General features: G+C 41.3%; 1 protein-coding gene across 3 annotated transcripts; it reads left to right on the forward strand.

Annotated features, from left to right (window-relative positions):
* The first annotated feature begins 4,259 nt into the window (after window positions 1-4,259).
* LOC114461613 (uncharacterized) lies at window positions 4,260-6,315 on the forward strand. Of its 3 annotated transcripts, none has more exons than XM_028443844.1 (4): window positions 4,260-4,352; window positions 4,494-4,935; window positions 5,017-5,120; window positions 5,976-6,315. In XM_028443844.1, the coding sequence occupies exons 2-4, from the start codon at window positions 4,515-4,517 to the stop codon at window positions 5,979-5,981; spliced, it is 531 nt and encodes a 176-aa protein (XP_028299645.1). In that variant the 5' UTR covers window positions 4,260-4,352; window positions 4,494-4,514; the 3' UTR covers window positions 5,982-6,315. The 3 variants fall into 3 exon arrangements, with proteins under 3 accessions (XP_028299645.1, XP_028299646.1, XP_028299644.1); XM_028443845.1 differs by having other exon boundaries at window positions 4,278-4,534; window positions 4,658-4,935; XM_028443843.1 differs by having other exon boundaries at window positions 4,278-4,935.
* The last annotated feature ends 6,648 nt before the right edge of the window (window positions 6,316-12,963 follow it).

Genomic DNA, 12,963 nt, shown 5'->3' on the forward strand with positions numbered 1-12,963 from the left:
CCAGACTGTGTCCTGTCCTGTCAAAGTCCTCCTGTCTGAAGTGGTCACTGCAGAGTATGGATAATGGACTGGCAGAAAACCTCCCGTCTGACACCTGTCTCCCACTGTTTTCTGAGCTCTTCATTTCTGTGAAACCTACATGCAGTACTTACAGTTTATATACAAGTCAACACATTACATGTTTACTGTTAATTTCACGTTGCTTGTCTTTAAAGGTGCCGTCCGCAACTCTCAGATCCCTCTCTCCCGCTGCTCTCTTGCCCTACCTCCAAACTTTCCAAAGTCCCTCCCTCAGAGGAGCTAACATGCTAACGTTAGTCCGACAGCAACATCAAGGTAATATAACATGCTCTGTTAAAAGCATGTTACTGCAGTGCTTCACTCTCTTTATGTGCACACACCAGATTCTAGCAGCAGCAACAACAGTGTCACTTATAGCACCCAAACGGAGGCTGCTGTGTGCATACAAACAACACATGCACCACAGAGTTCTAGTGTAACAATTACAAATCAAACATAATGTAAATCAAGCAGCAGTAATTACCTTTCAAGCAGAAAAGTCACCAATTCCCTCTTCTACTCCTCCAGACAATACACTAAAAAAGACGGCGCTCCAGCCCAGGAAAGGGCTGTGAGCAACAGCTGTCAGACAGTCCATCAAACACCATCCTGGCTCTGATTGGTTCTTTTTGCTCGGTCGCGGTGCATTCTGGCAATATGCCAAAGGCTGCAGGAGCAGCAGGGGGTGGGGCTCAATGAGTCTGTTTTTTTCACACAAACTACAAGTTTGATGTAAAGCTGTCCTTACATAGTGATAGCTTTAGCAAATATGACAAAAAGTCACTTTTATAAGAGTTGCAGATTGTACCTTTAAGCTAGACATTTACATTTTATTTTCATTACATATTTTCTTATAATTTCTCATGCTCACTCGTGGTTCTCTGGTATTCACTAATGATTTATTAGACACATTTGTTGCAAAGTTTACGTCCTTTAACACTTTTTTTTAAAGGAATGCATTTGTAGCGCTTGTGATTTTTCATGGTGATTTACAGTACATCGTTCCTTCCGCTGTGGTAGACGCTAAAATCTCAGTTACTTATCTTACAGAACGTGTAACTGTGTCACATTCTGCTGCTCTTTAAGAAGGTAAACTCTGTCTCATTTTCCAAGGTATTTACATGAGTTCTTTGTTTTATTCGCCGGAACGTCTTCATTCATCCATCTCTCTTCCAAGTTGTTTCCTGGTTTGTTGTCGGCACTAATCTCGCGAGAAATGTCCACTCAGGCCATTTCAAGTGTCAGTTCTCGCAAGGCTAGTGCCTGCGTTCAGTTTAGTAAGGCATCTTTTGATTATTATTACATTAAAATATGGGATATTTATGGGAAAATACTAATACGGGATGATGGCAGGAAATAGAGCTAAAATATGGGAGTTTCCTGGCCAAAATGGGATACTTGACTCTAGGTATGATCGTAATGTATTGTAGCGATGTAAAAATGTAGAAAATAGCCACATACATAAGTAAACAGCATCCATGCGTGTTGGGATGATGTACTGAAGGGGGAGTGTTCATGGGTGTGTCAAACAGGGTAGGAGGAGACAGAGGTGAAATCGAAGCGTCATGAAAGGTGTTGCTACAGTGGGAAATTTCTTTTACATTTTTTTTTAATATTTGCTGCATTTTCCAAACAATTTTTGGCAGCATAGTTATTTGACTATGCTATAGAATGGTACGATGTGCCTCAAAAAGAGTCCCTTGACAAAAGAGCAATTTTACCTCACACCACACAGAAATGAATGCTCAACTTCTGCTTCAATAATTGTTTCTTTTCATTATTTAGTGTCTTCATTGTTTGTTCAGCTTACTTGTGAATAAATAAAATTACAAAAACAGCCCAAATGAGGCAGAAATAAACAGAACAACTGCTGTATGCTGCAAAGTAAAACTGCAGTTTTTGTAAATGGAATGTGGCATGCTGAAGAGAACACAATGTTTCCCTGGCCAGAAAAACTCATCTGACAGCTAAAACAGTATATACATTCTTAATATTTATTACCTATAAAACTGACTTTGAGCTTTAGCATTCATACAGAACTTACCATTTTTTGTGCAGCTTTAAATGACGAACAAAGTTAAAGGTTGTTGCTTTTCCGTCAGTGATTGTTGAAGCGCATGTTTTGCATACTACAACTCTTTTTTTTATTGATAAACTCGTAATTTTTGTACCCAAACCAAATTATTTTAGGTATCATTTTGCCGCAGACGTTTTGATTGGCGGTTCTTCTTCGTCCTGTTGTCCTGCAATATGATTGGTTGAATGCTGTCTTAAAAACCATGTGCGCCTTATTTGATTTGATATTGTGCTGACAGCATCACCCCACTCCCACCCAGCACATACAGTACATACCCACTCCTCATGTGGAGACACACACACACACACGGCTAGAGTGGTTGACAGCAACACGTTTGGACTTTGGGGGAAAGTAGCAAGTCTTTCCAAGTCACAAGGCTCAAGTCCAAGTGAAGTCACAAGTCATTGATGTTAAAGTCAAGTCGAGTCGCAAGTCACTTTACATTTTGTCAAGTCGAGTCTAAAGTCATCAAATTCATGACTCGAGGCTGACTCGAGTCCAAGTCATGTGACTCGAGTCCACATCTCTGCATATTACTGCAGTGTGAAAATTGGACACATTCTTCTGTCCAAACCACAGTTAAAATCTGTATTTTCCCCCTCATACTAACAACAGATTAATGTTTGTTTGTGTGGAAAGCTTGATTTCTATTAACTTCTTACATTCCTGCATTCAGAAATGATCAGCGTGCATTAGTCATCATCAATATCATCTGCCATCAATGTTTCACTTATTTACTCTTGAAGGGGATCAAACTGTGGCTTTACGTTGTACCAGTGACATGCCGTGACCACTAGGGTTGGGTAGGCACGTTGCAAATTGAGACCACCAATGACAATTTCATTTGTTTCTGCTGGCACGTGTTAATTCCATTCAAATCCATTTTATTTGTATAAAGCAATTTCCAACAAAGTCATCTCAATGCGCTTATTAAAATATAAAATTTATAATAAGAAAGAAAAAACAAGATCCACATGAAAAAGCATTTAGCCATCTAACAAAATTAACATCGTAAAACACCATTAAAGAAACATAAACAAGTATTTAATATACTCTCCCAACAAGATATATCTCATGACACGGCAGCACATCCGTTGTTTGTGTTGGAAACACAGAAACTGAGAAAATGACAACAACAACAACAACTCGGAACAGCCTCAGTGAGGCACAAAGCTAATCATTCCTTTTGTTCCATTCACTGTGGAAAGTATGAAACATTTTCTGACCTTACCTTTGCTGAAGGTCTGGTAACCAAGGTGTTGGTCTCCTATCTTTTAAAAGCTGTTGTTTTTCCTAAAAAAAGTTTCTTTATCATCTCTGGTGCTGTCATCCTGCCTGTAGTGTTATCCCGCCCACTAGCTAGAGAATGTAGCAGCAGTGGTCACATGGCATCGATTCACTAATGCACTGTGAACTTACGTATAGAATTTAGCATAGCGCGGTTACGTCCAAAGGCAGCTCTCTACGCTGCCTTTGGATGTAAATGGTTGTCATCTTGGGGATCTGACTGCGCATGCGCAAACAGGTAAAAACACGCAATGGGAACGGAGGCAGAAGAGCAACGTGCCTTTGGGAGGGGGCGTGGCCTCCCTCTGCCTTACAGCAGAGTGAGACTGTGCAGCTGTTCCAGGAAATAGCGCTGTTTAGTAATTTGGGCTATGAAACGCACAAAATGCGGACAGTTTCAAACTTATAGGTACTGTAGGCTATTGGAATTGGAAAAATAAATAATTTATAATTATATTATAATTAAAAAAAATAATCAAAATATCAATTCACCCTTGGGTAGGCACTGCCTACCTTGCCTACCCTGATGGCACTTCACTGAGTTGTACACATCGCTAAAATAGTTTAATCAGTCCAACGTCTGTCAGCATTTTATTATAACAAGCAGCAGCCGACGTGCCCACCTCGGGGAAATTAAAGTTCTGAGTGTCATTGAAGGCAGCAATGGATGCGTTCAACGATGTCCGTAGCCTACTACTGACGTCATTGAATGCTGCCAATGCTGAGTAGCCTCTAGTGACATCGTGCCCTCTAGTGACATCGTGCCCTCTAGTGATTTCATGCCCTCTCGTGATGTCAGAGTCTAGTGCAAGAGTTCTAGCTTGGCTTTGGTCTCATTGTGGCGTCTGAACACACAGAGGATTGGTGGTTTTAACAGTCAGCTCCTACCACTGATAAACCAAGCCTTCAGACTCAGTACAGAATTAAGGTAAAAACCATTTTCCCCTCATTATTAAGCAGGCCTGGGAAAAATACAAACAAGATGTACAATAGAATGGTCGTGCATGTGGATCGTGCCATACCGATAAATAACTTAAGAATCTCAACTGTGTTGACCATTGGACCTCAGGAGTGCAATCCTCAGGGGATCATGCAGTTCAATTCTCAGGGGACCAAACAACAGTTGTGCAAACCTCAGGGAATGACACAACAGTTGTGCATGTGCAAACCTCAAGAGACCATACAGGAGTTCAATTCTCAGGGGACCAAACAAGAGTTTTGCCAACCTCAGAGGACCAAACAACAGTTGTGCAAACCTCAGGGAATGACACAACAGTTGTGCATGTGCAAACCTCAAGAGACCATACAGGAGTTCAATTCTCAGGGGACCAAACAAGAGTTTTGCCAACCTCAGAGGACCAAACAACAGTTGTGCAAACCTCAGGGAATGACACAACAGTTGTGCATGTGCAAACCTCAAGAGACCATACAGGAGTTCAATTCTCAGGGGACCAAACAACAGTTGTGCAAACCTCAGGGAATTAAACAACAGGAGTTCAATCTTCAGGGAAGTAAGTTATATTCACATTAAATTCTCTCAACGTAGAACCTTAGTGCTTCAGAAATATTAACTTTTTGTCTCTGTTTTCCAGCTACCTATTACAAGGTGATGGAGAAGGCCCACCTAACACCCCGTGAAAAATACATTGAGCCTATCACAACGAACATGGAATATGGATGGTATGTCACCAGGCAGGTAAGAAAAAATTCTTAATTTAATTACATTTTGTCTATCCTCAAATCACCCTTTTATGGTCATTTAAAGGGGACATATTATGAAAAATCCACCTTTGCAGTCTTTTTGAACATAAATGAGGTAACTGTCCACACGGCACACAAAATATAAAACAAATCCATCCAGTCGTTTGTTTGTGGTCTGTGTAAGTCTTACAACCAGGTGGGGAGCTATTTTGTGAAAATATATTCTGTGAATTAAGAGCTTTGTTCTAGATTTATTAGACAAATTTATATGTAAAATCTGGCGAGTGAAGAAGTGGAATGGTAAGTGGAAGCTTTATCACTGTAGTTGTTTAGTCCCAGTTGCACTTCCTGGTTCCTGCTCTGTTTCTTCCTCTGAGACTCTGCCTTAATAGATCAGTCCTTGGTTAAAGTCACCATAAATGAAAGCATTAAGCTTTGTGTTACTTATAAAAGAAGCTGTAGGTAATGAAGTGATGATTTGTGTCGCTGTTGGACCGTTTTGTAGAGGTTTAATAACCGCAAAAGAAAAAAAAGCGAGGGTTTGTCAGCTTGCGCTGAATCTTCATTTTAGAGAATATCTCAATATGAAGTGGCTGTACCTTATGTATATTGCTCCAGTTAATTCCTAAAACTTCCTGATGTGACTATAGTAGTAAGTTGAAAGCCCAATATGCACTTTTTGTTCATTTAACGTACCGAATATAATGTTAAAAGCTATAATGAGAGAATGTTGCTTTGTTATTTAATAATTTGGTTTTGCTGAGTAAACTAAGAGAAATAAGAGACGCAACATGGAGAAGGATATGAGTGCTCGTATGTTTCTTCCTCTGACACTGTCTTTCTTTTACAGATTTAATATTTTTGTTGCGATCGCCACGCCTGGAAGCGGTAACAAAAACAAACTTCATCTTTAAAGTGATTGACCAATGTCTGTCGCGATACTTAAGTTCACCAGCGATCGGAAGGCGGGTTACTGAAGCAGCTAGATACAGCTGTTGGACAATGACCCAATGGGATAAACAGTTATCTTTGAGCTTGAACTTTTTCAAAAACCCTCATCAGACTCAAGAAAATTTGGACCAGGCTGTGCTTAAAGAGGCCGTGAATATGCATAAGCAGGCCCCAAAACAATATTTGTTTTTCTTTTCTTAGAACACAGCAGAGGCCTCAGTCCAAAAGAAATTCGGAAGGCGGACCACTGATGTTACCAATCCATCTCACAGTTTTCCCGTGTTCACAAGAGGTTCTCTAAATCCACAGACTGAATTTGAACGTAGAGAGGTTTTAAAGTTGGTGAATTGTTTAAATTGAGAGTGTCTGTTTTTATGCTCATTCTCATAAGTATGTAATTCTAATAAGTGTTTAAGTTAAGTTCTTGTAACCACCTACATGGTAAGAATAAATAACCTGAAATAATGACTACTAATCTTTGATTATATCAATAATTAGAGGTTAGGGGTTTGTAGGGAAGGGGTGAGGGGTCTGTAGTAATATGTTTTGAATAGTACTGTCAAGAGATTTAAAAAAAATGTGCAATTAAATAATCATGCTCTGTAATTAATTAGTATAATTAAACTCTTTCTTAATTGCACCTAAAAATTGCTGAGAAACCAGGAACTCTTGAATGAGAAAGGTCTGCGCTGGTTGGAATGCTAAAAAAAAAAGAAGCGATTAACGGCTTCATGTTTTTGAGCGCGTTATTTTTTCCTGTAATTAATTAATCGCAATTAACACATTAAGTGACAATTTCTAAGTTGTTATGGGTTTACTCCATGAGTCTACAATTTTCTCCTGCTTATTCTTGTAACCATCAGACAAATTACAAAAAAGTTTCTCTCAGTAATTAGCGATTAGCAAAGGGGTGAGGATTCTGTGGTAATACGTTTTAATGGGTTTACTCCATGAGGCTATGGTTTTCTCCCACACACAGTCGGGCGCTGCTCATGCTTGGTTAAGATCAGACACATACCCGACAAAGTGAACTAGTCAAAGGTCCTCCGTCAGATCCACTCAAAGTTCCCACAAACACGGTGACAGTGATGTAGCAGATTCTAGTGTTGATGTATTCAATTTATTTTGTGTTTGTAAGGAACCTGTTTACACTTTAAATTGTTTTATTTAAATTAAATTTAAATTATCGGGATACATTTTTCAGTCTACAGAATATTGCCCATCCCTAGTCTGGGAGCATTTTACCCTTGACATAATAAAAAAAGAGCTTACCTGCCCCAAGCCAAATTTAAAAAGATTGTAGCAAAAAAGAGCAATTAATTGTACCATTGAGCATCAGATTAGTCGATTAATCATTTAATTTAACTATTAATATAGTCATTCGTTGTAGCCGTAGTCTGTAATAATTCGTTTTGAAGTCCACATTTGTTTACCTGTAAATGTTGGAGCTGTAACATGTTTCTTTCCCTTGGTAGTCTGTGCGTTCTCCTCTGTCTTCTCGTTTTCTCTCTCTCTCTTGTCACTGAATGGGATTCAGTGACAAGAGTTCTTTGAAGTGTACACTGTTGCTGGAGGGGCCTGGTGTCCTTCACTCCTCCTCCGTAATTGCCCTGAGGTGAGTGAGCTAAAACGGACAAACTAAATAAAGAGTTCCCTAATATAAACATAGGAAAGAATATAATAAATGATGGCAGGATGCAGTTTTGGTTCACATTGAAATGCAGACCAACCCAGGTGAAAACGGAGGAATGAGATTATTATATTCATCCAAAGTACAGACTTTGATTATGATCTTATTTCGAGGTAAACAAGGAACCCAGCTGACATAAATTACATTGACTTGATTAAAAGTAAAAGAGGTTACTTTGATCGATCGATTTTGAATCTTAAAATAAAATAAACAAGTTCTGCTTCTCTTTATAATCCTAAACTTTTTGATTGGCTTTGGAGTATTTAACCACACATTTATCATATGAGATATAAAAACTAGAGAAAGAAAGCGAGAAAAATCTGAGGGGGTGATCACATGTTCCATGCCTCAAAAGCACCTACTGGTAGATACACAAGGAAATATTCAATAATTTCAGCTTATTTTAAACTTTAGAGCAGCGGTTTTCAAAGTGTGAGGCATGGGGGCGCCAGAGGGCTTCAGGGGAGGCACGGTATGCGAAAAAGTATACCAGAAAAAAAAAAGAAAACAAGACATCATAATGGATCGATTTTTAGTACCTAATGTGAAAGTGAGAGTGGACACAGACACGAGCAAAAAATGAAGGAAGTACGACCCTGATTATTTTAAATTGGGTTTTTCATTCATTGGTCCTGACAATGCTCCGCTGCCACATGCAACCATGTAAACTCCGACCCCATATTGAAACTAAACACAACCAACAACCAAGCCGCGGGACTTTTTTGATAGCTTAATGAATTGCGGTAACAGAAGAATGTCATCCAGACATTTGGTACTGTAAATACCAAGGCATCATACCGCATAGCGTTACGCATTGTGAACATTGGTGAGACATTGCTCCTACCTGCTGCCAAAGATATGTGTTTGGTAATGATGGGCGAAGCTGCTGCTGCTACCAAGCTGGATGCCATCTCGATTTCTGACAACACCATTCAGTGCCGCATCTCCAACATGGCAGCTTATGTGAAGGAGCAGGTGCTAGATGCTATCTGTGAGAGCCCTTTCTTCTCCATTTAGTCCACTGATGTGGCCAACTGTGCACAGCTAATGGTGTGTGCGCGCTTTAATAAAGAGCTCCGTGTCCATGAGGAGTTTCTGTTTTGCCATCCTCTGCCGGCACGCACTACAGCAGCAGACATTTTCAAGGCTTTGAATGACTTCATTCAGGAAAATCATATTGACTGGAGCCGCTGTTGTGGAATATGTACTGACGGTGCAAGGGCAATGTTGACAGGGCGCCACAGCGGTCTAGTGAAACAGGTACAAGCGGTTGCGCCCGCCACTGTTTGGCCACACTGTATTATCAAGAGCATGACCAAAGAGCTGCGCGTGGTCCTGGATGAGGCAATGAAAATTGTAAACCTAATTAAATCACGCACCATGAATGCTCGTCTGTTCTCTATTCTCTGCAATGAGATGGGGAATCACTTCCATCAGCTGCTCCTGCACTCCAAGGTCCGGTGGCTGTCGCGGGGCAAGGTCCTCACCTGCTTGTGTGATCTGCGCGAGGAAGTCCTCCTCTTCCTTGCTGAAGCCAACTCGTCACTGGTGAAGCATATGGAGATGCAAAGTGGGCCGCAATGCTGGCATATCTGTCTGATGTCTTTGACCGGATAAACACACTGAACACTTCTCTGCAGGACAAAGAGTGCCGTGTCTTTTTAGCACACAGACAAGTCTCTGAATTCAGAAAAAAGTTGGACCTCTGGTGCCCTCGTGTTGAACGGGGCTTGTTGGAAATGTTTCCAACCTTGGATGATGTTGTGGAGAAACGGGACTGCAGCTGGACTGTGTACAACAGGTGGTCATTGCCCATTTGCAGGGGTTGCGTGAGCGGTTCGGAGACTATTTTGGAGAGGGGACCTTGGCAAATCAGTGGGTGAAAAATCCCTCCTTTTTCCCAGTTACATTCCATGATGGACTGACCATGCAAGAAGAGGAGGCCCTTGCCGTAAATCCAGGGTAACTACGATGATTTCACGGCACATTCGCGATGAAGGTGGTTATACTTTTTAGGATGATCGGTTTTCGGATTTTAAAAGTTGAGTCGACCTGTTGTAACTTATGGTGGGTGACTACTGCAGACCACTGTAATGAAGTGTACATACAGATTTGTATGTTGCTTTTCTAGTGCACTTTTCCTAGTCCCCACAGGTCATGGAGTTCCACATGGATATATTTGCAGATGTTTGGATCCTGCAATGGGTTAACAGGTCTGGTCCCAGGTAAACTGGACGGTAAACAGGTTGACTGATGACAAACAATAACAGGTGACATGAAACGCACTGAACAGACTAAGACAGAGATCCAGACTGACTTGCGGATCTCATAACCTGACTTGGACTTTGACAATATGACCAAACATCTGAGCAAAAATGATTTGGGGTGCAGCAGAGATGCTCTGCTCATAAACTGTGGGGATTTTCTTTTTCTTTGTCATTCTCTACCTTGTCCGTCAAATGTTAATAAGCTAACCTCTTTCTTGCAGCAGCTGTAAAGGACAAGAATGTCTTGCTTGGTTTACAGGTTTAAATGTTTCAAATGTTTCTCAGCTTTTTTGGAGCAAGAGACTGCGGGCTTCCACTTTCAGATTGGATGGGCACTATGGTGGGATTGTTGTGTTTAATTTTGGGCCATGACACTTTTAACTAACTTTTATAATGGACGGTGGAAGCCGATGCTACTTTATTCACCTTGAAAAAGAGGCTTTCAACCAGTTTGGCATAGCTGAGGACAATATGTTTGTAAGCACCGTCCTGTGACAGCCTGGTGCTTCGGAGAGGAAGGTGTTCTGCTATTTTTCGTAATGCCCCGTGGCTAGACCCAAATGACGTGACGCCAGAGCAGATGAGTTAGTGGGTTCTGAGGAAACAACAATGAAATTGTATATCACTGGTATTTTGAGAACAGGACACGTTTTTTGATTTATATGGGTTAACATACCAGAAATATGTATTTATATCCTATACCCGGACCGGATGATGAGCTGCTACACGCCGTTACTGTCCCGCTATCGGCTGAGCAAAGAGAAGTCCTGACAGTCATGTTGTCCTCTGCCTCCATGAGTTCCCTGAGATGTCGTGTATACATCCTCAGGCAACGCCAACTCTGAACTTTTCATCGGCTAACGAGCACTTCTGACACTGCTATCATTACGGAATGCAGATGTTTATGTGCAGTAAAGCATCGCGCGGTACCAACATCATCACATTTTGCGCACGTTGAGTTGTGTGTGCGCTTGGGCGGTCCACCATGCCAGTCTGGCACGCTGTTTGGACCACCTCTTCCAGCAGGTCCATCGGGCCGTTATCCCCCCTGCAGTGCAGATCACACCTACGCAGACAATGGTCCCCCCATGGTTTAGCACATGCACAGAGCTGGTTGGTAACGGCCTTAGTTGCCAGTGTGAGTATACCCTTAGAGACCTATTAGTACTCTATCTTCTGGGCAGAACACTACGGTCTCAGTCTGCTGGTCTTCTGGAAGTTCTTAAGTGTCTAGAGGTAGAACAGGAAGCAGATCATTTAGTTACCAGGCTGCTCGAATTTGGAACCACCTCCCAGTCTTAGTACGTGAGGCTGCTACCCTCTAAAACTTTAAGGCTAAACTCAAAACCTACTTATTTGGGGGCGTTCGGGGGACTGCTTGGCCGTGGGGTGGTCGCCGGGGGCCCTTACGCTGCCTGCTCTTGCTGCTGGCCTGACTGCTTCTTCGGGCCCGGGGGCGGCTCTTGGGTTTTGCAGTGGCGGTACTTGGAAATACATTTGTCATGGATGCACTGGCCTTGGGCTGTGGGATAACACTCATACTGGGCTCAACCTTAGACACGTTGTTCCCAAATACCTGTTTTATGGAATTTCCACTCACCTCTTCCTCTGTTCACAGCCACCACCATTATTCCTAAACCACACACTGGTCACCAAACTGGCTTGACAACACAACAATAAACACAATATACACAACCACAATTTCACATCGCATCACTTAAAACTATTCCTCACCCATTCCATATCCTATCTTGTATCCCTCTTCCCTGCTAACTTCCCCACCCCCCTCCAACCCCTCACCTTGGTGTAACACTGCCCTCTCTTTTTTACATCCTCCCTTTAATAAAGTATTTCTTACCCTTCCCTAGGGAGGGCTGGTGACGGTCACAATTATGCAATGAAATAAATAAATTTATTTAATTGCAATAATAAAATATGCATTGCTGTCAAAAGATTGCACTTCTTGTAGTGTTAACCTTCGAAAGCATGTGCAGACAAGGAAAAAAAAAAGAAAAAAAAAAGAAAAAAAAAAAAAAAAAAAAAAAAAAAAAAACCTACTTATTTGCTTAAGTATATACCGTATAATAGCATTAACAAAACCACAATAACGTACATGGGCTTGTCTGTAATGGTTGTATGGACCATGGAGTCGCTGCTAGCTTACTAATGTATGGGAAGAGATTTGCTGCCTTTCTAACCAGAGTTAACCTAACCACTAGGAACAAAGCCCAAAACCATGCAGGCAGACCTGCTAATAGGGTCTGTACCTTTTCGCCCTTCTCTCTTTTCAGTGTCAGGTGTCTTGAAGCTGGAGCAGGCAGTTCCTGATCTGTGGTTCACGGCTCAACTAGTCTGAGACACTCTGATCTATCTCTCTATCCTGTTCTGTTCGTCCTTCTCTCCACTAACCCCAACCAGTCGACTCAGATGGCTGCCACCTCTGAACCTGGTTCTGCTGCAGATTTCTTCCTGTTAAATGGGAGTTTTCTCTTCTCACTTTCGCTAAATGCTTGTTCATGTGGATCTTGTTGGGTTTTTTCTTTCTTATTGAGAATTTTATATTTTGGTAGCGCTTTGAGATGACTTTGGTTGCAATTGGCATTATATAAATAAAGCTGAATTGAACTAAACCACCCTGTATCCAAAATGGTAATAAATATTTTAACTTAGGCTCTGGTTAAGACTTGAATATGTTTGTCAGGTGCCTTCTGAATAACAGTTATAGGTAGGAGAACTGAATTTCTGACATTTAGCATCCAGTATCTTTGTCAATTGATTACTCTTTGTATGATCAAATTATTTGAAAGGCCATGAATCCCCTGGTCTTTGTGAACCAGTAACCCTAAACATTAGTTGTTTTTTCTTTCTCTCACTGATTCCAGAAAACACACAAAATGAAAGATTCAAGCAAAAAGGCCATTTCTGTGAAG

Source organism: Gouania willdenowi, chromosome 4 (genome assembly GCF_900634775.1).
Source record: "Gouania willdenowi chromosome 4, fGouWil2.1, whole genome shotgun sequence".
NCBI classification, from domain to species: domain Eukaryota; kingdom Metazoa; phylum Chordata; class Actinopteri; order Blenniiformes; family Gobiesocidae; genus Gouania; species Gouania willdenowi.

Coding starts and splice junctions, on each gene's coding strand:
- LOC114461613 (XM_028443843.1), top strand. CDS start 4,407: ATGTACAATAGAATGGTCGTGCATGTGGATCGTGCCATACCGATAAAT. Junction 4,936..5,016: donor GGAGTTCAATCTTCAGGGAA/GTAAGTTATATT, acceptor TCTGTTTTCCAG/CTACCTATTACAAGGTGATG.